Below are 25,366 nucleotides of genomic sequence, written 5' to 3'. Positions count from 1 at the left end.
GGTTGCAGTGAGCCTAGATCGCACCACTGCACTCCAGCCTGGGTGACAGAGAGAGACTCCATCTCAAAAAAACAAAACGAAACGAAAAAAGAAAAGAAAAGAGAAAAAGAAAAGAAAAGAAAATGTGGTACATATACAGCATGGAATACTATGTAGTCATAAAAAAATGTAAGTCAGATCATGAAACTCTTCTGCTGACACTATTCACAATAGTGAAGACATGGAATCAGATACCCCCTGGCTGTCTTGGACCTTGTCCTTACCATCAGCCACACTGGCCTCCTTGTTGTTCCTCAAACACACTAAGTATACTTCTCCTTCAGGAATTTTAATGTGCTGTTAAGTATCTAATTCAGTAAAGTAAAAGAGTTGAGAAAAGAGAAGTGAAATACCACACTGCCCATTCTTTCACATATTAACATCTCTGAAATCTGGATGCACTTCACAAGCAAATAGTGTCATAGTTTAACTGGCAGTAGTTTTTTTTTTCTTCTTCTTAGAGGCACATAAAGTAATGATGCATCTTAGAGTCATAAGTTGCTTAAATTCAGTAAAATGCAGTAATGATGATATCCATTTAGAAGCATGTATCAAGTGTCAGGCAATATGATAAGCATTTTCCACCCAATATTTCACATTTCCCACTAACAGGTAAGTTTTAACTGCAAAGGCTATTCATCGAGTAAATACTAACTCATCTTAGAACTTGGCTCTAAAGCCTGTAATTCCACTGAGCACACAACCCTTGAAAATCAAGACTTCACATCCACTTCCGGTTCTACCACTTATACCACGTGCGATCTGAGCAAGCTCCTGGCTCTCTTTGGGTCTGTTTCTTCATGTGGAAAGCAAGGGAGTTCTATTAGGCTTTCTGTAAGGCAGTGGTTCCCAAAGCCAGTCCATGGACCAATAGCATTAGAAAAGCCTAGAGAGGTTTTAAAATACATGTTTGTGAGCCTCCTCTTAGAGATTTTGCTTTGGTATATCTGAAGCTGAGCCCAGTAGCCTGCATATTTTTACAGTCCCCCAGTGACTGTGCTGCATAGCCAGGCTCGGGCCCAGGTTCCTTCAGCCTGGACATGTAATGGTTCTCTGGGACTATGCTGGGCACCAGAGAAAGTCACACTGACAGTCCCACTGGGCTTTCATCCCTGGCTATCATGCATCTCTAGACACTAGGCCATGAATGCAATGAGCGCCTCTGCTTCTTGGAACAGCTAAAGTAAACCAGAAATAGGGAATGAGGGTTGCGTGAGGTGAATCATGATATTGTTGCAAATAACTTCCCTTCTAATGTACTGCTCATTCTGAGAATGGCAACTAAGGAGTTTTATCAGAGCTGCTGCTGCTGCAGCTGCCTTTATGACACACTTCAGTTAAATTATATTTCCTAGGCATTGAAACCCTTTATATTTTGTGCCCTAACTGAACCCATTCAGGAATTTCCCTATTTAACAGATGAGAAAAATGGAGCAAAAGAAAGGTGAAGTGTGTGGGATGGGAGGGTGGGGGTAGATCCACATAGGATATTCTGCTATGTGGTTTCAAAGGAGTGCCAGTTTCCTTCCCGAAGGCTCGTTGATCTATGTACTGTGATTGCATTTCAGTTACCACTTAGAGCTGTGATCCTCCAAATATGCTTCCAGGACCAGCAGCATCAGCATCACCTGGGAACTCATTAGCAATGCTAATTATTAGTCTCCATTTGATCTAGTGAATCAGAAACTCTGGTGGGGTTGCTGGGAGGGGGCAGCGAACAGTGTTTTAACCACTCCTCTAGGTGACCCTAATGCAGACTCAAGCTTGAGAACTAGAGGAAGTAGGGGAGGACATGAGGCTTCATTTCATGTAAATAACTTGCTACATGTGGCAGCGCTCCCCTCCTCCTCAACTCCTCTAGCCCTTCCAGCTTACAGAGGGTTTAGGTCAACAGTACGGTGGACAGCAGTGTGGCAATGACATTGATGAAAAATGGAAAGGCTCTCCCTGAGTCAGCCTCTGCCTGGAGACCAACATAGAATTCTTGGAGAGGAAGAGTTCAGGAATGATAGGTAACATGTTACTCTCAACAGGAGGCAGTCAAGGAATGAGAAGCAAGCTTGGCCTTTGAGAATCATCCAGTCCATCAGCAAGTTCTACAAATCCTATCTCCTGCAGTGGAGTCCAGCTGTTTCTCTCCTCTATTCTTCCCATGCAGTGTACAACCTCCATGACCTCCCATCTGAGCCACTATAATGCCTTCTAGCTCTTCTCCATCATTCCTCTATCATCCCTTCTCATCACAACAGCCCAAATTAGCTTCCTAAAACTTTATTCTGTCATGAACTTTCTAACAGGTTTCCATTTTTGTTAAGAAAATGTGACCCATGAGGTCCACATGATTGGGTCTCAGCCTACACTCTGGCCTCATCTCTGGCTACTCCCTGTTCTTTGCTCTCTACCAAGCATGTTGATCTTATTTCAGTTCCTGAATGCACAAGGCATCTTCCAGCCTCAAGGTCTCTGCACATGATGCTCCCTTTACCTGGGATGTGCATCTTCCCTCCTTCACTCACTAGCTCCTGCTCATCCTCCAGCTATCAGCCAGTCACTCCTCCAAGGAATTCCTCCAAGCCCCCAGCTAAGTTAGGAATTTCTATTATATGCTCTTATAACACACTGGTTTTCATTCATAACACTTTTTACACTTGTAATGTAAATAATCGCTTAAGTTTTGTCTGCCCACTCAACAGTATGTGTTACAAGGTCAAGGATCATGTCTATCTTCCTCTGTTGTACCTCCAGTTTCTAGTAGGATGTCTGGCATTAATCAAGTGCTCAATAAACGTCTGTTGAAAAGTGATAAAGGAAGTGTTTTCTGTTGTTCATCATTACAAATCTTAAAAACAAAGTCCCGGGAGTTTGGTTAAGGGTAGCCTTGGCTAATGGTGTTTTAGCAGACAGCAGATACAGGAAACTTCCTTGTAAGTCTGAGTCATGATATATTTTTTTGCTGTCTATCTTTACCTGCATTTATTTAGTTAACAAATGTATTCTTTTTATGAATATGTATGTATTTATTTAATAAATAAGTTTTTGCTGTGTATCAGGTGTTCTTCTGAAGATACAGTAGTAAGCAAGACAGATAAAATAATTTATCTCATGAATCTTACATTCTGGTAGGGGAGACAGAAAAAAGACAATAGACTTTTCATAATCAAATAGATACAATTTGATTATGTATTTGACAGTAGCTATTACTGGCTCTTTCTATTCAGGTAGTGTGACGAAGCTATGGAAAATACTAAAATATGATATGGGATAGAAGTGCTGATGGTGTGTAGGGGGGCTCTTTTAAGTAACAAACTTCAATGGAGATTTTCTGTTTCTCTTGTGCTTGTTTACCTCCTTGTTGAAATTGTGAGCAATTTTGAGAATAACAATCATGTCAGATTCTTCCTTTTCTCCCTCAGTACCTGCCAAGACACAGCATCCATGAGATGTTCAACACACATCTGGCAAATAAATAAGTAGATGAAAAAGCAGAGAGGGCTACAAGTATTGCACACAATCTCTAGACAACGAAAGTTAGGATGGAGATCTAGAAATTGGGACAAAGTAATATAAGGATGAGGATAGACAATTCAGAGACAAGAACTTAGTAAATCAGCAATAGTCACATTAAGAAAATAGGCAACGTTTTTCAGTGATTCAGTATGTCCAAGGGCCTTAGAGAAAGGGCACAGGAAAATGGACAAGATGATCTTGGATGACCTTTCTCATCCTACTGAATCTTTGGAACCAGGAGAAGCCCAGGGCAACCAACGTGGCACTTCTCAGCTGTACCAGTGTGGTTTTCCCATTGAATGTGCCTATTTTGGGTAAACTCCTTCTGTGGAAGGGATCTCAGCCAATAGTCAAGACTCAGAACTGCCAAGTTGGCCCAAGCTCTAAATGTCAGGTCTCCTTGCTTTCCCCCAAGCCCACTTCCCCGTTCATCAAATCCCACCAGTTCGTCTTTGTTCTATTATGAACTGTAAAGAAGCATGAAAAAGTGGAGAATGGCAAGGGAAACAAGAGACCCTGCAGCAAAGAAGTGTCGCCTGGTTTTTCCTGCTGAGTTGTCTTAGAGGTTTTCTGATGCTTCCGCTACCCACCAATCTCCTGGACAGAGAAGCCAATTTACTCTTCCAGCTTCCCAGAGTGGAAAACTACCAGCACAGGCCATGGCAGGCCCAGCAGGGAGCTCCAGCCCTCCAAGCTCTGGTAGGGCCTGGCAGGCAGGCTGAGGAGAAGCAGCTGCCACCAATACCCAGCTTCCCAAGAATTATTTTTCATACTATCCTGCCAAGGCTGACAGCCTGAAAGGGCTGCTTGTTCCATGATGTTTACCATCTCACCACTAGCTCCAGATCATGGGCTCCCCGTCAATGAGTGTCCTATATGCAGCTTCCAGGAAAACACACACATGGCCCACATGAGGCCTGAGGTGCAGAGACCTGACACCTGGGCCTCTCTGGGCCCAGACAAGACTGACTGGGGGGCATTATTGGGGTCAGGGGTCCCAAGCCAGTGTACAATCTAAAGGGATATCTGCAATCATAAAACTTTGGAGTCCAGAAGCAAATTTAAGAAGCCAATCCCTCTAATGTCTCCATGTTGAATATCAGAACCTCTGAGGCCCAGAAAGGTGAACTGACTTACTCAAGTTCACACAGAGGGCTGGGGTAACCAGGACTGAAATTCAGGTCTCCTGATCCCTGGTTCTTCCTTCTCCAACCCTAGGCTACCGTGGTATAGTTCTTCCAGTTTCTGAAAGGACAAGGTAGTCCAATTAAAGAAGCTGTCACAGAGGCCCTGCTTCCCACAAGTTTCACAGAGCAGGCTATTTCAGACCGGTCCTTTGTGCAGATAAATATTGACACAATGGGATTCCACAGTGGGGCCAAGAAAGATTATTTGGGTTTCTTTCTTCAGCCTACAGGGCTATTCTTTGGGTACAATGGTCACCCGGACCTCTTGTGCAAGTTGAAATTCACCTTAGGAATGGACCTTTAGGATTGCAGTTTTCCTGGAAGCCCAAAATACTTTCCAGAAACAATTCTCGCAGAGCCCCAGAAGAGCAGTCCCCAAGCTGTAGTGGGTTTCAGGGTACTAAGACAGGGATCAGATAATGAATTCTTCTTCCTGGTTAACAAAGTCAGTGAAGCTTTCATAGTAAATAGTATGTCCTTTCCCCAACAAGAAAGTAAGTTTAAGAGAAAACTGGGTAGCTATGAAGATCAGGAGTGAAGAAGAAAACTGAGGCCATGGTGTGGAATTATGGAAAGTTTATATTTAAGACTTGGCTCTGCTACTTCTGAATTATGGGACCCCACTACCATTTAGTTACCAAACCTCTATGAACTTTGGTTTCTTCATCTTTAATAATCTTGCCAAGCCAAGGTTGTTGTAGAGATTTAACATAATGTATACAAAGAAGTTAGCATACTTCATAGAATGTAATGGGGCTCAATAAATGATATCTAGGAGGAGAAGAGAGAATCATTTGTTTTAAATATTACATTCAGTCTTTCTTAAATAATTCAAAGGTTTTATGACCTTAGAAAGGTTACTTAAGCTTTCAGCCTCTCAATTTCATGGTAGTAATGGTAGTAATTGTTTATAGGCATGCCATAAGGAATATATGAGTTAATTCTGTCAAGCACATAGAGCACTAACATTCAATGAAGTTAGATATTATTTGTTTTTTAATTATTTTTACTTTGACTCATTCAGTAAATTTTGGAGTCGGCTTTCAAAGTTGCATAAGATAAAAGCAAAGAAGAAAGAAAGAAAGAAAGAAGGAAAGAAGGAAAGAAAAGAAAGAAAGAAAGAAAGAAAGAAAAAGAAAGAAAGAAAGAAAGAAAGAAAGAAAGAAAGAAAGAAAGAAAGAAAAAAGAAAGAAAGAAAGAAAGAAAGAAAGAAAGAAAGAAAGAAAGAAAGAAAGAAAGAAAGAAAGAAAGAGAGGAAGGAAGGAATGAATTTGGATAAAGGAAAAAGAAAATAGGAACAAGATAAGCTAGAGCTAAAGTTAATATAGAAGGTGTATTGCATTTGGTTCTATACTACTAGCTGATGATGAGTTTCAACTTTGGCTCTGAGCTTCCTAGAAATCAAGTCAAAAAGTAAAACACAATTAGTTAACATGAATCGCAGTGGCAACAAAGTATAAATCCACTTTTTATTAATGTCTCTGTTTCTAGGTGGGATGGAGTAGCATGCAGTAAGTAATCAGTGCTCCCTCTAAAACTAACTGGAAGAGCTAAATAAAATTCATAAATCATCGACTTGAAGGAATCTGATTGTTTCTGAGGCAATGAGAATGCAGAGACCAAGACTTCAGAGAAGGGAGAATCTCAGAGAGGTGAGGGAACTTCTATAGCCACTTTCAGCCATTTGCCCATTTGGAGCAGGGGCAGAAGGCTGACTCCGGGTTTGGCACTAGCAGAGGGTCACTACGGGACAAAATCAGCAGAGTTTTTGAGGGAGACCGGGTATCCCTCGAGCATGCAGCATATCTCACTCAGCACATGTGCCAAATGCTGGGGCTGTGTGGAGGAGGAATGTAAGGAGAAGCCCTCTGATGAGGTGAGCTGAGTTTTTGAGAGTTGGACAAGACACAGATTAGAGTTCAGGGCCTGGCGGGGAGAGAGAACACATGGGAGTTTTTAAGAAGCTCTGGAAGACCAAGAATTCAGGCTTATATCCTACCAGCTACCCAGAATGAAGACACTCTGCTCTGCTTTCGAGGTGGATTTGCCCCATGCCCAAGCCCAGGGCTCCTCCCATGCCAATACATTTCTCAAGTTAGCAATGCCTGTACATAGGTAGTACACATCATTGCATACTTCCTATCTTTAATACAGGTTACAGTAGCTGAAAGATCGAATCTGACTTCCTCCCTTAAAATGCCAATCAGGATATTTACATATATTTAACCACACTTTCCTTTAAGTATAACAATCAAAATGCTCCGCTTGTGGACTTTAGGAACAAACGTGAAGGCCTCACCCTCCCCCGCAGCCCTGGGCTGCTCTACCACTTCAAGGAGATGGGCTCTCCCAGTTCTCTAACACTAGAAGGTTGGATCCCTGCTGCTGCATTTTAGTAGCTTCAGCTAAAGCAGCCTCAGTTCGTTATCTGCCCTCTAATTTACTCACTCCATACTCAGCATCTCATCATTTAAAAGGATGATATTCCTAAGGGTTCCTTCTTAGCTTCACAACATCTTTCTGAGATCAAGTCTCACATGGCATCATTTAGATCTTTTTTGTTTTGTTCTTTGGGGAAAAAAAAAAAAAAAAAAGGCCAGGCGCAGTGACTTACACCTGAAATCCCAGCACTTTGGGAGGCCAAAGTGGGCAGATCACCTGAGGTCAGGAGTTCGAGACCAGCCTGACCAACATGGAGAAAATTCATCTCTACTAAAAATACAAAATTAGCCAGGTGTGGTGGTTCATGCCTGTAATCCCAGCTACCTGAGAGGCCGAGGCAGGAGAATCTCTTGAACCTGGGAGGCAGAGGTTGCAGTGAGCCGCGATCACGCCATTGCACTCCAGCCTGGGCAATAAGAGTGAAACTCCGTCTCAGAAAAATAAATAAATAAATACAGAGAAGCCTGGGAGTTTCCTTGACTTCCTTTTTCCCCCTCCCCCTTCTTATTCATCAAACATTTGTTGATTGCCTATATAAGCCAAGCACTGTCATAGGTGCTAGTCATGAAGACACAAAAGATTATCATTACACCAAAGACAAAGACCAAAGTCATAAAAATCTCTGAAGCAGGAAAAAAAAAAGTTGCATAAATTTTTGTAACAACTCATCACCTCCCACTTAAGCTCATAAAAAAACCTCACTGATTTTAGTGTCTTAACTTCTACTTTACTATGTATGTGTCCAAACCACTGAAAAATTCTGTGAGGGCTATCTTGCCACATCCATGCTCTTCAGAGACCCACAGGCCAAGACCAAGAGCTAAGTCAACAATCACACTCTTCTCCCCAGAAAAATAAATAAATAAAAAATAAATAAATAAATATATATATATATATATAGTAATGGATATGCTTGGCCTGAGCACAGGGCCCTACATCCCTTTAGAGTTAGGGTGGCCATAGTTCAGGACCCCATGGGCCTCTATCCCTACTGACCACAGAAAAAAAGTGGAGCCTTATTTTTTCTTGCATTACTTTTAGCTCTTCTGACTGCCTTTTACAAGTTAGGAATCCAGGCCTCAGAATGCAAAACAACAGGGTAAAGGCAAAGTTTTAGGGTATGAACCGGGAATTCACCTGGCTACTTTGGATGGAAAGCTGATGATGCAGTAGATGCATTTGGAACCCTTTTATCCCGAGATACAAAGCCTAGGAATTAGGAGAAGTCTGCCCTCAAAGAAAATGAAATATTTTTACAGTATAGCATAAATAATTAAGTTAAAATATAGAGAACAGTATAGAATAATAGAAAGACTAATAAAGTCTGCCATTATCACAGCACAATATACAAAATTAAGGAAAAGGACAGAAGCTCTAGCATTTATTAATCACATTCTGTGTGTTTGATGCTATGCTAGATACTTTACATATATTCTCTTACTCTTTGTAACAGCCCTTAAGGCAGCGATCAGTGATAGGTGTCAAGACTGCGATTAGAGAAGCCAAAACTCTGACCTTGCTCTCCCAGCAAGTAGGCAAAGACTGGTTAGGTCCAGTAATAGTCTTTTCAAACATGTTTCTTCCCATCACTTCATCTCCCTAAACCTCAGTTTCCTCATTTGTATAAGATTATATTAAATCGGTCATTCTTAGCCTTTTCTGGAACTGGTCAGAGTCTTTTGAGCATCTGATAATAGAAAATTTTTTCCTTCTGCAAATGTACTTTTGTTTTCACACATTAAGTTTGGAGTGCAATTTCAGGGGATTCACAGGTCTCTGTAGCCCATTCATGGCTGGTCCATGAATCTGGGGTTCTTCTGCCTTGACATTCCTTGAGTCTCACATTCCACAGGCAGTAGAGCACAGAGGTCAAGAGCATGCTTGTGGCCAAGTGTGGTGGCTTATACCTGTAATCCCAGCACTTTAGGAGAGCAAGGTCAGGAGTTCAAGACCAGTCTGGCCAACATGGCAAAACCCCTTCTCTACAGAAAACACTCAAACTAGTTGGGTGTGGTGGTGCATGCCTGTAGTCCCAGCTACTTGGGGAGCTGAGGCAGGAGGATCGCTTGAGCCCAGGAGGTCGAGGCTGCAGTGAGTCATGTTTATGCCACTGCACTCCAGCCTGGGTGACAGAGCAAGATGCCCTCTCAGAAAACAAACAAACAAAAAACTCTTAACTGATATATTGTTGGAAATTTGAAAAAAAGGGATAAAGAAAAAAGAAGAAGTAGAAGAAAAGAGCATGCTTGCTGGAGTTGGGTCGAATCCCAGTTCTGCCACTTAGCTTTCTCTATAACCTGGTGTGAGTTATACCTAATGTTTCTTGGCCTCACTTTCTCCTCTGTAAAACTGGAATAATAATACTACTATTATGTAATAATACTAATACTAATAAGATTATTGTAAGGATTAAATTTGTTGACACCACTTAAAATGGTACCCAGAATATATTAAGTGTTCATTGAATATTCTCTTGAATTTTGAATTCTCTTTTTCCCTAGTCGGCACAACAAAGGGGGGTCAAGGGGCAGATGAGTTTCTGTTTTATCCACAGAAAGACTCTTTTACTGGCAGGAAGGATGCCAAAGGCAACTCTCAGGCATCAGCCTAGACTTAAGAAACACACAAGCAAGAAAGAGCCAATCTGGGCAGCTTCTAGCATTGCTCACTTAAGATAAATTCAACCAAAGAGGTCTTTTGCCAGCCTTTTATATCTTTGTCTCAGGGCCCTGTTCAGGCCATCTAACACACAGTCCCCCCTACCACCCACTCCCCACACACACATACACACAGATCACAACACTAGTACCTCAGGCCTGGTTTCACAAACCTGAAACTAGCATCACCTTCTCATTAATAGACAAGGCCACATACACCTTCTCAGTACATCTCTGGGAACATGAATGATGAGAACCCAGGGAAACAAAAGTGAGTTTCCAATTTGGAAATATGTGTAGGTGAATTAACACATAGCAGCCTTGGTGGAAGACAAGGGAGAGGTGATAAAGGGACAATCTGGTGCAGAAGGGAACCAAAGCATCCCTGGTGCTTCAGTTTCTGGGTAGGGGTAAGTTGGCCCTGCAGGGCTTCTAGCTCCAGCCTTCCTCATTTAGCATAATGAGACTAGGTGTTCACACTGTATATCCTATTCATCTGACTCCATTCTTTGGCCTCAGGCTGTCCCTCAAACCTCAATTACATCTCACCCCCATAAAGGTACGTTGGAAGTTGGTTGCAGAAAGGAAGCCATGAGGCTGCGCAGATATACATGATTTTTAGATAAAGGTCACTTTAGCACATCGCTCCCTGAGGGCCCAGGTGGAAATCACCTGGGGTTGAGAGACAGGTAGCACTGCAACCTTGTCCTAGCTTTACTATTAGCTAAATGTAGAGCATGGGCAAATCACTCACCTGTTTTGACTCTGTTTCCTCATCTGTAAAATGAGGAAGAGGACTTAGATATTTCTAAGGTCCATTCCAAAATGAATAGTCTAGAAATTCTAGTTGTCTGACCCTAAGAACTCTATGACACGTGGATTGATGCTGGAAAGAACGAAAACCACAGTGGTGCACCTAAAATAAATTTGGGGCCAAGAGGAGAAAAGCTCTTCCTCTCCTAATCCCAAACCCTGAATGGCTTTGCCACTCTTTTTCAAAGTGGAAGCATTCTGAATACCAAAATTGGACTCCCATCCCAGGACTCTGAACTGGTAGTAAGTTGCCTGCTTCCTATGACGGAAAAGTGTGAGATGAAAATGGGAAGTCCCAGCACTGCCCTGCCCCAGCTTTGTACCATGGATCCTAAAGGCCTGGTTTGCCTGTTGAGAAGAAGAGATGTTTCTCCCTTTCCTAACCACAAACAGTTGTCACAGGCCAAGTCAGGGGAGTGAGAATAAGCACCCCTGTGCTTTTTATACACAACAGTCCTCTAGTTGGCTGAGTGGGACCCAGGGCTTCAGACCGCTGGGCTAGAATTTTCAGGGTCATCAGGATACTTCTGTTCTTCCTCCTATCTGGAAAAACATAAGGTGCCAGTTCCCCACCAACCATTGCCACAATGGTTTTACGACCCCTAGGGGAGCCTGACACTGATGTACACTCGAGAAAACTACTGCAGCCCAGTATTTTAGTACATGATTGTGGAGTCTAAAGAGGTCCCTTTCCCATGGACCTTACCCTTAGTTCTCCTATCAAGTTTGGCAGTCCCAGCCCAAGTTGGAAATAGGGGAAAACTTGACTCAAGGATCCCACAGAGGAATGGATCCCCTACATAGCCCTGCTGGCTCTCTCACTCATTACCCTCCACTAGGAGCCCCACATGTTCCTCTCCCTCCTCTCAGTCATTTCATATGCTGTATCTTCAGCCTGAAATGCTACTTCTTGGCCCCACCTCTAGAGCAAAAGATGCTCTGGAGCAGGGTGGCTTGTAGCACTATGATACTCCTGCAGGTTAGGCTAGGGCAGGGTTTCTGCACTCACCTGCCACTAAGCGGAGTGTTAGGGTTTAAAATTTTTAAGTATTTATCAGTCACTTCCTGTGTGCTTTACCCCAAAGGCAAGATTCTCCTGAAATTCAGACCTCACATCCCTGAGCCTGGGAAGTGGTAGGGAGTTGGAAACAAGTAGTCTTTCTTGCAAAAAACAGCCATGCAACTTCAGGGGCTATACCTCCAAGCCCAAAGCCCAACAAATCTTCCAGTATGTGCTATAAAGTTCTCACACTATAAAAATCACAGCAATTTTGTAGCAGAAAGGGTACCATAGATTATCTAATCCAACTTAATCTTACTACAGGCGAAAAGATTAAGAAAGTACAAAGAGACACATAACAACGTCCTCACTGTCACACAATTAATTTATGACCAAGTCAGGATTATAATTAGGGTTGTTACTCAAAAGAAGCTAAATACTTTTTTCTAAGTTAACTTCAAATCATTCATCAGAACTAATAACATTGCAACCATCTGCTGATTTGTAGAAATGATTTTCAGAAATTATTGGGATGATTATTTGTTTGATTTAGATGTCACTAACTAAATGGTATTTCTGATCCATGATTTGGATATAAGAAACTGCCTCAAATTCTTCCAGTAACTTCCCCCCACTGGATGAATGATGATTAGGTTCCAGTTCCTGGTGCACCGTTGCAGCTGGAAGATAGATGAGAACACTGCCCACAATTCAGGACTATGTATATACAATTTCATGTCAGCATTTCCCACAAAGTCTTGCATAGCCTACGCTGCAGGCCCCATTGACAATGCTGCCTTTAACACTGCCATTACTGGAAATGCCACTAACACCACATGCCTCACTGCCTGCTTTGCCAATATTCAGATGCTTTAGAACAGTGAGCCAAGAACTCTGCTGCATTCGTGCCTCGGCCAACTATCTCTGTCATACCACTACTACTCTGCAGCCTCCCTGGATGACACCAGTGAGACATTTATGATTTAAAATAGTAGAGAATTTTTAAAATATAAACAAGATTATTTATCCTCTCTTGGTATCTGCTGAGATCCCAAGATGGATATTTCATATCATATCATATTCAATGTTTCTGCTATCAACTAAATCATGCTAATACTTAAGGCTTATTGACCAATAGTCACTGTAAAATCTTCAACAATGAGCTTCAACTAATTATTATTTCATTTTTATTTTATTGAGTTTAATGCTTAGCTCAGTAACTATTAACCAACCAATATTTTATATGCAATAACCAACTAAAATGTTTCGATAATTTAATAATTGGTTGCATATTGCATTTGCGTATAACCTAGGTCTCCTGGCTTAAGTTCTATTTGTTATATCATGTGGCCACCCTATGGGAAAAACCTAACTGGCCAAGAAAGTAGTCAGTCTTTCAGTGCCTTCAGTTACCTTTCAACACTTTCAATTATAGTCAGTCTTTCAGTTGACACCATTAAGGACTCCTGAAGAGTCATCCTTAAATCAACATGCATTTATTATATGTTGACTTTATGCTCAGCAGTGTGCAAGCTATAACATTCCATGAGCCTCAGGATTCATGATAGACTCTTTATCACTGATAATGAATGAAAATTTGTCATCTGCCTCAAACACTCGTCTCTGGTTTGACTTGGTAAAATAGAAAGAAATAGCAGAGGGAAGGATTAGTCCTTCAACATGTCCTGTTTTCCTATAAAGGTCTGTGCAAATCGAGATGTCTGTTTCTTTTTCCCTGTCAGAAAGAGCCAACAGAAATACCTGGCACCAGAAATAGAAAAAAAAAGAAAAACAGCTGACTATTTGCTGTCTTCAAACAGCCCATTTCCTGTTCCAGGGCCACAGTGTAGACTCTAACACAGAAGATTAGCTCCTGGTTAGTCATTTAAATGTCCTCATGGTATGCCAGTCTCCGTGAGTATGCTTACCACCAAAACATCCCACCACTCCATGCACTCACAGCACTCTTCCTTGGAACTCAGAGCATGAAGAGTGTAGTAGGAGGCAACCAAATATCAACAATTGATTGAGAGGAATACAGAGCAGAAAAAGGAAAAAATGGTACCCAAGTTAGGATCCGAGATGCAACAGCTGAGCTTATTAGGAGAAAGTAACAAGGCACTGGGCTTCTTCAACCAATAATTCTTTGATTTTAAGGAGTTTTGATCATATTTCCTATTGAAGGTATAAAGAAAAAGCCATGCACATGGAACTTTTGTGGAAGGAGGAGAGCAAGCATTTCACAAATGAACCCTTATGCTATGAAGAGGACAAAATTAAAGCACCCTCCAGAATCAACATATAGCATGGAACAACTGGAACTCACATATACTGCTATGGGATGGTAAAATGGTAAAGCACTTCAAAACAATTTTTGGTATTATGCAGAATAGTACATCATATGCTATACATATGAAAGTTCCACTTCTAAGTGTATACTCAAAGGAACTGAGTACTCATCTCTATCAAAAGTTTTATACAAGAATAATTATAGGAGCTTTGTTCATAATGGGCCCAAACTAGAAATTATCCAAATTCCCATCTACAGTAGATTGGCTAAATAAAATATTCAAACAAAGTAATATACAACAATGAAAATGAATAGTTGACAACTGCATGTAACAGTAGGATGAATCTCATAAACAAAATGTTAAGTGAAAGAAGCCAGACACAAAGAGTATTTATGCATCATCTAATTCCGTGTATATAAGTACAAAAATGGGCAAAACTCATCTATGTTGCTGGAAAGCAGGATAATGGCTACCTTTGGGGGATGGTGAGAAAAGTTACTGGAAGGGTGCATGAAGAGAGCTTCTGAAATGCTGGTATAGTTCTGTTTCTTAATTCGGGTACTGTTTAGATGTGTTCAGTTTATAAAATTCATAAAATTGAACACTTAAGCTGTTTGTACTTTTCCATGTCCATATTTGTGGCAAAAGGAAAAAAAAAATAACTCCAATTCTTCTCCAATACCTGCATCCCAGATCTTTACCATCTAATTTTTTGTGCTCTCCACTCTGACTCTGGGCTTCGCCACATGAATTGCTTTGGCCAATGAGGCATAAACATGATTTCAGCAGTGACTTGAAAAATGTTTGAATATTCTGGCTTCTGGTCTTGTTCCTGTGCAATTTCCAGGAAAACATACCCAGGCTAGTCTGCAGGAGGATGAAACAGAGCACAGCAAAGTTGCCCCATTCATCTGTGCCACGGCCATCCTAGATGAACCAATAGCCAGCTGACTCTCAGTTATGCTTGAGTGAATCAACACAGAACAGAGAACAGTCCAAACAAGTCCAGCTAGGAGCCAAATAAATGTTCATTTAAAGACATTGAGCTTTGGATAGGTTGTTAAGCAGCATTATTGTGTAACAAATAATACAATTATTTATTTCCATTTAAACTTTAAAAATGCATGTAATACAACATAATCCCACAAAATTAGGCTCGAAAGATTCTCCTAACCTATTTATTTTGAGCATGGCCACACCCTAGAGGAAAGAGAACCTGCCTGAGATCCCACAGGACCAGGATCCCAAAAGCATAACAGGACATCCAAGTAAAATCAAAGCCTAAGACAGCCAGAAACAACTCGTAAACCAACCTGAAGAAGTTCTCTAAGACATCTAAAAATTCTGTCCTGTTTTTCTCAGAAGATGCGGAAGCAAACGGTTGCTTCTGCCACCTCCCATTTTTTAAATGCCCTCTTACTGCACCCTACTCTATATAAGAAAATCTTTTACAATATTCAACAGGTTGTATTAAAATACATATATATATGTGTGTGTGTGTGTATATATATATAAAATATTAGTATATTTTATATATATATAAAATATATTATATATATATGTGTGTGTGTGTATATATATATATAAAATATTAGTTTTTGTTCCTATTTCACCATGGAGAAAGAACTTTGTAGACCCTCTTGGCAGCTTTTAGACCCACCACTGAACATTGATGGGTTTTAACATCTGCCGGTCTTCTAGCATATAGCTGAGTAATAGCCATGTTACCTGGATTAACCTGAGCTTTTGCAGAACTCAAGATAGGCAGCAGCAGGAACAGCACCAAGAGCATTCTGGGAATCAGGATCATCTCAGAAGATGGTGTTGGAACTGGAGTCTGCCGCCAACCAATAATGCAAGAAAACAGAAAGGGAAGGAGAGGAAATGAGTGAGGCAGATACTGCCAACATGAATGAATACACTTCTCACAGTTAATTTTGTATTCCTGCAGTGTTTATTTTTATATATGGGACTTCAAATCATAGAGTTTGGGAGTTGACTGGCACATCCAATAATCACCTAGTACAATAATTTTCAAACTCTATCAGATTGCACACTCATGAAATTTAAATTAGCAAAACTACAGTCAGACAACAAAGTTTTCCTAAGATAAATACTTACCCAAATGGTGAATAATGGTAAAGTAAAACTTATATTTATCATGTAAACTGATGTTTTCAAAATCTTAATACTGATTCCGATATTCAACCAAGAGAAACATTCAATACTTTTAATGTTTGCTTTTCGAAACATATACGTTCAATATTTATCCCAATTCATTATCTCTGGAGTGATACCTGGGATTCTGTATTTTCAGATTTCCCCAGAATGATTCATATGATAATAGATTCGATTTGGAGACATCAGTATGAACTCATGTTCAGCTTAATAAGGATACAAATAGTTACATATGGAAATATTTGTAGCCATGTGTATATGCCTGGGTTAGTATACACACATATGTTCCATCCGCTGAGAGGGCCTAGAGGCAATGACATCCCAGTAGCAATGAGAAAACCTAGTGCTCAGATCTTGATTTCTACTAACCATTCTTCAATAAAGGGAGACAGGATTCCTCAGGAAAATGGCTGATTCTGGAAATGGAGCAGAATATACACAAGATAGACTTGGAGTATCTTTTAGTGCCAGAAATTGAGAAAACGTACACACAAAAAAGATTATGGGGGATGTCAAAGGGACACAGTAGCCCACTTAATGAGTTCTCCCTCCAAAAAAAGTAGTATTGAATTATAAACCAAAGAATAAAATAAATATCCATGAGTCCATGCTGCTATAAATTAATGATTGAATAAACAAACGGGGAGAATAGGCATATTTCCAATACAAAAGAATTCCAAATAATTTATGTAGATAATCTGCTCTTAAGGAAATGAAGCATTACTATCTCCCTTCCCCAGCTCCTTAAGAGTAAGTTGCATGTAGTTACTTTGTCCCAAGAAGTACAGTGTAAAAATGGAGAAAGAAAAAGAGTCACTTTTGAGTGGAGAAATCTGACAAACACTTCCTCAAGACTGGGTGATCAAGGTTAACACCAACACTGATAAGTCATATTGATGGTATGTGTCCTTGATATTATGTGATGAAAATGACACTTTACCTTTGTGGTCTTCCACCCAAAAACCTATTACCTCAGTCTACTTATAAAAAAAATCACCAGAAAAATCTCAATTGAGGGAAATGCTGTAAAGTTTCTGTTGAGTAATCCTCAAAACTGTCAAGGCAACTAAAAACAAGGAAGTCTGAGAAACTGTCACAGCTAAGGGAGCCTAAGGAGACATGATGACTAAGTGTAATGTTATATCCAGACAGAGGACATTAGGGGAAACTGAGGAAATCAGAATAAAGAATGGACTTTAGCTAATAATAATGCATCCATATCAGTTCATTCATTTTGACAAATGTACTGTGTTCATATAAGATGTAATAATAGGGGAAACTGGATGTGGGATATACAAGGATTTCCTGTACTAGCTTCACAATGATTATGTAAAAATAAAACTGTTCTAGAAGGCCAGTCACAGTGGCTCAAGCCTGTAATCCCAGAACTTTGGAAGACCGAGGCGGGCGGATTACCTGAGGTCAGGAGTTCGAGACCAGCCTGGCCATCGTGGTGAAACCCCGTCTCTGTTAAAAATACAAAAATTAGCCAGGCATGGTGGTGAGTGCCTGTAATCCCAGTTACCTGTAATCCCAGTTACTTGGGAGGTTAAGGCATGAGAACCACTTGAACCCAGGAGATAGAGGTTGCAGTGAGCCGAGATTGTGCCACTGCACTCCAGCCTGGGTGACAGAGCAAGACAAAAATAAAACACTGTTCTAGAATACAAAGTTCATTTTGATTTTTAAAAAATTCCCTCTGAGTAACACTAATAATCAAGCAAGCATTGGATGCACTGTTAGAAATAGTGTGTGACAATATTATAAAGAAAGAAAAAATTCTCTTAAGCTGGAGTGATTTGGGAAGGCTTCATGGAGAAAAAAATATCCGATCAGGTTCTTGAAGGATGGATAAGACTTTAATAGGCAATAACAGGGGTGGAGTAAATAAGGAGATGACACGAGTAAGGCACTTTCTTTTTCAGGAAACAGAAGCTTTCTAAGACAATTTCTGAGCAGTATAATACTGACACACCCAGAGGGGCTAAAAAAAAAAAAAAAGCAATATAGTCAGATGGTTTTGACTGAAGAGGATGGATCCAAACAAATAAAACACAGAAGATTTAAATGACCCCATAGTGAGGGGCTGAGGGGCGTGTGATCCACAACTACAAAGGGTGATGAGCATAGTTTCATAGCATTGATTTGGATAAGATAAAATACATGTCTCAGTGTTCCTAGCTACTTCCAGCAGCAGGAACACTATTTCCATAAATAAGTCCCTAAAGAAACATGTCCAGAGAAAGAAACACACAGGTGAATCCTGGAGACATTGGTCTTGGCTATAGTTGAGCACTAACTCATGACCATAATCCAGGATGTCCTTCCAGAGCGACCCGAGCTCTTTGTAAGCAGCCATTCAGTAAGCACTGAAGCCCAGGACTGCCCTGGCTCACCGCCCTCTCCTAGCAGCCTTTTGCAGAAGAGTGCTGGAATTCTCTCTCTCCTGTGGCACCTCTCTCATGGGTTACTGGCCGTAACTTCCTCCCCTCCATAACCTTCCCCAATAATTCCTTCTGCAAAGAATATCTCCCACACCTCATTTCCTTTCTTGCCTTCACCAAAACACATGCTTCATTTAACTCTATTGGATCCTTCACAACATTGTTATAAAATTATCCATTTAATCATTAACTTCAAAATGGCTCATTCTTGTATTGCCAAAGTATTACTTTATATTACGTAGAAAGTATGTACTCAAAAATGGTTTTTAACTGAACTACGTCAAACTTACTAAGTGTTCAAAAAATGTTGACTAATTTACTTTTTGAAACTGTTGCTGGGCTTCACGCTGCGAATCACTAAAAGCAGTAATTATTTTTCTGTTTTGCTTAAAATTAGACGACTGTCAGCTAACAAACAGAGCACTGTAAAGCACCTAGAAGTATTATACCTATACCATGTGTATCTACTGCGAATCAGAGATGTCTCTTACAATATTCACAGTAACTCAATGAGTTTTGTTTTCAACAACAGGGGAGCTAAGGAGAAAGAGGTTAAAGCTGATCAGGTTACACACCTGATAGGTGACCAAACTCATATGTGAACCTAAGGCTGGTGTTACTTCAAAATCCACATGAGTTTTTGTTGTTGTTGTTGTTCCTTCTTTTGTTTTTGCTCATCATCACACTATATCATCCTTCGATCTGGGCTCCACCTACTTCACCAGAGCTGCCCTTCTCCTCATCCTTTCCACCTCAGTCACACTGGGGCTTCTTTTCTTTTTTCTTCCATTTTCTTTGGCCTAAGGACCTCTGCCAAGAACTTTCTCTCCTCTCTTTGCCTAGTTCAGATCTCCACTAAATGGTCACTTTCTCAGTGAAATATTCTCTGATCCCCTTGATTGTTACATGCTCTAAAAACATGTTTCTATATAGAAGTGATCATAGTTTCTCACTAAATATTCATTGCTGTGATTGTTTAATTTGTATTACCCCCAACACACACAAGCTCCATGTTCATTTTATTCACTATTGTAGTCTCAACACTACCAGAGTGCCTGGTAAGTATTTGCAGAATGAATTAATGATTGTCTTGAGCCATATATTCAGTGACTGCATCTGGTCATTTTAAATTCCAAGCCCTAAAAGGAAGTATCTCCAAAGCTTGTTGTGAGCAGAAAAACCCTTTTCTGCACCTTTGAATGAGTCTTTCCAAGGGTTCAATATTTAAACAATGTGACATGTGAACACAACTCAAAAGAAGCATGTCAAGGACTGCTGAAAAAGCCCTTCTCTACCCACTTCTTTAGTTAGTAGTAGAAATCCCTTTGGCAATTTATTTAAGCCTTAAGAAATAAAACTCAAAATGCAAACACCACCGGTCAAGCCATTGGCCTTCATTCATTCATTCAGCAACTATTTTGTAAATAGCTATTAGGTGCTATTACAGGTGATAAGCACATCAGTAAAAAAGGCAAAGAAGGTTCCTGCCAACATGGAACTTATAGTACATAAGCAAACAAGTAAATGAAGTAGAATTTTAAAGAAACATATGTACATGGAAAAAAATAAAATACAGTAGTGTAATACAAAGGGAATGAGAGTTATTCTAGGTAAGGTGGCCAGCAAAGGCCTCTCTGAGTATGTAATTGGTATATAAAGAGATAAGCAGAACATTGAAGAGAATGAACAACCCAGAAAAGACTCATGAATAAATGGAAATGTACCACCTGAGAAAGGGAGCATTTAAACTTGGTGAAGAAGTTTCAGATGCTTTAGTAGTCGACATAGGCATGGGCAAGGACTTCATGTCTAAAACACCAAAAGCAACGGCAACAAAAGCCAAAATTGACAAATGGGATCTAATTAAACTAAAGTGCTTCTGCACAGCAAAAGAAACTACTATCAGAGTGAACAGGCAACCTACAGAATGGGAAAAAATTTTTGCAATCTACTCATCTGACAAAGGGCTAATATCCAGAACCTATAAAGAACTCAATCAAATTTACAAGAAAAAAACAAACAACCCCATCAAAAAGTGGGCAAAGGGTATGAACAGACACTTCTCAAAAGAAGACATTCATACAGCCAACAGACACATGAAAAAATGCTCATCATCACTCGCCATCAGAGAAATACAAATCAAAACCACAATGAGATACCATCTCACACCAGTTAGAATGGCAATCATTAAAAAGTCAGAGAACACCAGGTGCTGGAGAGGATGTGGAGAAATAGGAACACTTTTACACTGTTGGTGGGACTGTAAACTAGTTCAACCATTGTGGAAAATAGTATGGCAATTCCTCAAGGATCTAGAACTAGAAATACCATATGACCCAGCCATCCCATTACTGGGGATATACCCAAAGGATTATAAGTCACGCTGCTATAAAGACACATGCACATGTATGTTTATTGCAGCACTATTCACAAGAGCAAAGATTTGGAATCAACCCAAATGTCCATCAGTGACAGACTGGATTAAGAAAGTGTGGCACATATACACCATGGAATACTATGCAGCCATAAAAAAGGATGAGTTCGTGTCCTTTGTAGGGATATGGATGCAGCTGGAAACCATCATTCTCAGCAAACTATCACAAGAACAGAAAACCAAATACCGCATGTTCTCACTCATAGGTGGGAACTGAACAATGCGATCACTTGGACACAGGAAGGGGAGCATCACACACCGGGTCCTATTTTGGGGAGGGGGTAGCGGGGAGGAATAGCATTAGGAGATATACCTAATGTAAATGACGAGTTAATGGGTGCAGCACACCAACATGGCACATGTATACATATGTAACAAACCTGCACATTGTGCATATGTACCCTAGAACTTAAAGTATTAAAAAAAAAAAAAAGCAAATGAAGGTATAGCTACACCTCACAAAAATGAAGAGCCCAACATGTAAAGATGGAACCATAAGAATATTTCAAGGAAAATCTAGAACAATTTGCTATGACCTAAAGATAAGGAAGGCCTGCACAAATAAGACATGAAAAGCAAAATCCAGAAATGAAAAGAATAATAAATTTTCCCATCAAAATTCAAAACTTCTTTAAGATCGAAAGACATCATAAACATAACATGTAAACAACTGGCAACTGGCAAAGATAAATATTTGAAATTGTATAATGAAATAACTTCTAGTATAAATAATCTCTATAAATCATTTTTAAAAAGCCACTAGAAAAATGGGCCAAGTAAATAAAAAGCATTTAACAGGGGAGACAATATAATGCTGTAAACATCTAAAAGTATTCAACCTTGCTAGTAGTCACAAAGACAAACATTAAAGCAGTAGTTGAATGCCAATTTTTACCTATCAGATTGGCAAAATTTTAAAGTGTGATAATATAAAACTTGGCAATAAGATAGGCAAATGCATACTCTCATACTCTGCTGCTGGATATATAAATTAGAAGATAATAAAAATACATATACCATGATTTATATATCCCATTTATTATTATTCACCCTAAAGAAAGACTTGTGTGTGTACACAAAGAGGCATGCACAAAAAAGTGCTTTGCAATATATTTTTAATAACAAAAACTTAGAAAAATGTCTACCAGTAGGATAATGTTATTAACTATAGTATATTCCTACTGTGAAATGCTATGCAATTGTAACAATGAATGTATTAGAGCTACTCACAGTTACAAGGTTTGAAGTCGATGACATGTTTTTAGGTGAACAAGGTTGCAAAGTTTATGTAAAGCACACTATATATTTTTATGGATAGATACACACTCATGTACATTTATATATATATAAGATCTGGAAGATTAAACACCATGCTGACAGTAGTGGTTCCCTCAGAGATGGAGTTAGGAGATGGACGGCTGCATTTGTCAGAGGAGATTGTGAATGGTGATCAAAGGGAGACTTTAGCCTTATTTGTAATGTTTTGATTTTCAACAAGGAAAATGTGTTCCTTGTTAATGTCATTTATATTAGCTTTTCTGACGAAACCAAACAAAACATTTTTCCTGGAAACAGACTATCAGAATCTCAAGGATGCTTTCTGTGCATTCCCAGAGTTGGAGGTGTGGGGGGGATCATATCCTATACTTCAAGAATCACTTGTTGTACTGGGAGATATTATTGGTTAGCACACCTTGCATGTGAATAGAGTGGAAAAAGAAAACAGTTGAGAATTACCGCCTGTTTCTATTTTAGAATTCCTGAACTATATCAGTTACTTATAGATGCATTATATCATTGAGCCTCACCACAATCCTGTGGAGAGAAATTATCATCTCCTTTTGACAAAGTAGAAAAGTACAGCCCTCAGTCCCTTCACCCTCAATTGAGGCTGTTTTACCTGGTCTGACTGCTGCTTCCCATTCATTGTGCTGAATTAGAGTTTGTTTCTTTACCTGTCTTTCTCTCAAGCCAGACCATGAGTCATTGAAGGTCAAGGATCTTGCATATCTCTGCATCGAAATGAGATTAATTTTGACTTACTTGGGTCACTAAGTTAGAAGACCGCAGAGTTAGAACTGGATCCCAGTTTCCCTGACTCCAAGGTCAGTGTTTCTAGGCCCACAGCCCAACATTTACCAAAGAACATCAAGGAACATGTGACTCAGAGAGAATATGTCCTTTGTAGTAAAGAACCCACTTCCCTCTTCACAGTCAAAATCCCCTTCCTTAGCCAAGCTGGATGGACATTCCAAATTGATTTCAAAGGAAGTCATAGTTCAGGACCTCCCAGATCTGACAAAAGACCACCAACTCTCCATCTCAGGACTGCCTCCACTGGGATCTAGACAGGCCATGTGTCAAAGCCACCGGGAAACCAGGAAGTAAAATGGAAGACCAGGCAGACAGGAGTGTGGCAGCCACAACTAGAAATTAGCAGCTCTCCAGGAAAGAAAAAAGCAAGAGTCTGAGAGGTTAAATGTCTCACAAATTGTCTCTGCACTTGGATGAGCTTCCAAAAGCCTTTTTCTGAGACACATTCAGGGCCAAATCATGGTGAAAGGGTAAGTTTTCTGCACATTCTGCCTGAAACACTGCCAGTCCATGTATGGTTCTTATAAGCAGGGTTTGCTCCTACCTATAAGAACCTCAATGAATATGTGGCTCATGGATGAGCCAGGAATATGTAGGCATCCTAGGTCAGCTCTTGGCTGTACACACGTGACACCATATTTTTTTCCAACCATCTTAGCAATCAGATCATTTCCCAAAACAAGCGTCACACTAGTGCTCAGATAGGATGGTATGGGGACACAGCTAGGAACCTTGGGAGATGAGTACTGAAATGATTTTTGACCTGCCAAGTGAGAAAGAGTGAGCAGGAAGTTAAGGTCTCCCTCCTGCCTGGTTTATACTCCTGGTGATCTCAGAGCAAGCCCCAGCACTCTGTACTGGTGGAAACAGCAGCCCTTCAGTGGTTCAAAACACAAGCCCTACTGCAATGCAATGTCTGTTTCTTGCTTTAGATCTAAATATACATGATGGATTATATATGTATATACATACATATGTGCATGTGTGTGTGTGTATATATATGCGTTTGTGTACATACATGTATGTGTGTGTATATATGTATGTTTATATGTATATATTTAAATGATATAGATATGAAGAGAAACACCTTTGAAATGTAGCTATAATAGTGAACTACATTTCTTTGGAAAAATACCTCCATAATTTCCACCCCAGTGATAATACAGAAAGTAAGAAGAGCAGGCAACTCCTGGATCTTTTGCTCTAACAAAATGGAAAGTTTGAGTACCTCCGTTCTTCCCAAGCCCCTCAGGAGTGACCATAACTCACATATGGTAGAGCTCTTTTTTCTCCAAGTCTGATCATTAGCAAAAAACAACTTTTTCTCTGAAGCAGAACTAGGGGTATATCCCACTTTAAGAAATGCCTAAAGTTACCAAACTCATAAATCATGAAATGTTTATCTACACTACAGAATAGTTCTTTGCAAAAGGATTCAATGCCGGGTAACTTTGAAAAACAAATCCCACACAGTACATTTAAAATAACGTTCAGTATACAAAAATGTTCCATCTACTTACCAAATTCATAAATCACTAGATGAGTAACCATTACAAAGTAATTCTTCCCTTCACAAAAGAATCCAGTGCTAGGTTCCTTTGAATAGCAAATTTCAGTACACTCAAACTTGATTCAACATCCCAAGATCCAGTTTATACCCAACTTTTCAGGAATACAGCTTGTGTACAAAGCAAGACATGTCTGATTTGGTAGACGGCCTTTCTGTCCATGGAGTCCATTTTTCCAGATCCAAAAGCTAGGGACAATCTGAGGTGGCCTCGACTTTGCTGAAGAATGAAAATTCAGATTTCCCACAGGGATCTTGACACCGAGCCTGTGATCTGGACTGGAGAGGAGGTGGCGGCCCTCCTGGAAAATCATCTGTGGCCTGTAGCTCAGGCCAGGCCCCTCCACCTAAGCTCAAATATGTCTCCCCCTGCAGGAAAGGTAGGACCCTGGAAAGGCTGGAGTACGAAGGGGAAAAGAGATAAAGGGACTGAGGTCAAGTTGTGGCAGGAAAACACAATGTGTGTGTGTGTGTGTGCGCACGCATGACTGTGTGTGGCACTTGCATTTGTGTGTGTTGAAGATTAAGATTTGGTGGGGAGAAGAACACCCCCATGATTTGGGGCTACATATTTTAATTAAGGGGCCATCAGGGCATTTAAATCTTGTTTTTCCTCTCCGGTGAGTCATTTTCATTTCAGATTAAACAAATATGAAGAGCAGTTTTGGAGTATTTCATATTAAGCAAACAAATACGCAGAAATGAGCTTGGTT

At 40.1% G+C, this 25,366-nt stretch overlaps 1 protein-coding gene across 2 annotated transcripts in view; it reads right to left on the bottom strand.

Annotated features, from left to right (window-relative positions):
- Window positions 1-25,366, bottom strand: part of DDR2 (discoidin domain receptor tyrosine kinase 2) — a 158,600-nt gene that overhangs the window by 41,851 nt on the left and 91,383 nt on the right. For both annotated transcript variants that reach the window (XM_023190360.2, XM_023190361.2), the window contains one exon: window positions 15,665-15,773. In XM_023190360.2, coding sequence (XP_023046128.1) covers window positions 15,665-15,746 — 82 coding nt within the window. In that variant the 5' untranslated portion in view covers window positions 15,747-15,773. The remainder of the gene's footprint in view (window positions 1-15,664; window positions 15,774-25,366) is intronic.

The sequence above is a fragment of the Piliocolobus tephrosceles genome, chromosome 1 (genome assembly GCF_002776525.5).
Source record: "Piliocolobus tephrosceles isolate RC106 chromosome 1, ASM277652v3, whole genome shotgun sequence".
In the NCBI taxonomy this organism is placed as follows: domain Eukaryota; kingdom Metazoa; phylum Chordata; class Mammalia; order Primates; family Cercopithecidae; genus Piliocolobus; species Piliocolobus tephrosceles.
Note: the sequence above shows the minus strand (reverse complement) of the source record. Positions and strands in the feature narration are given on the sequence as shown.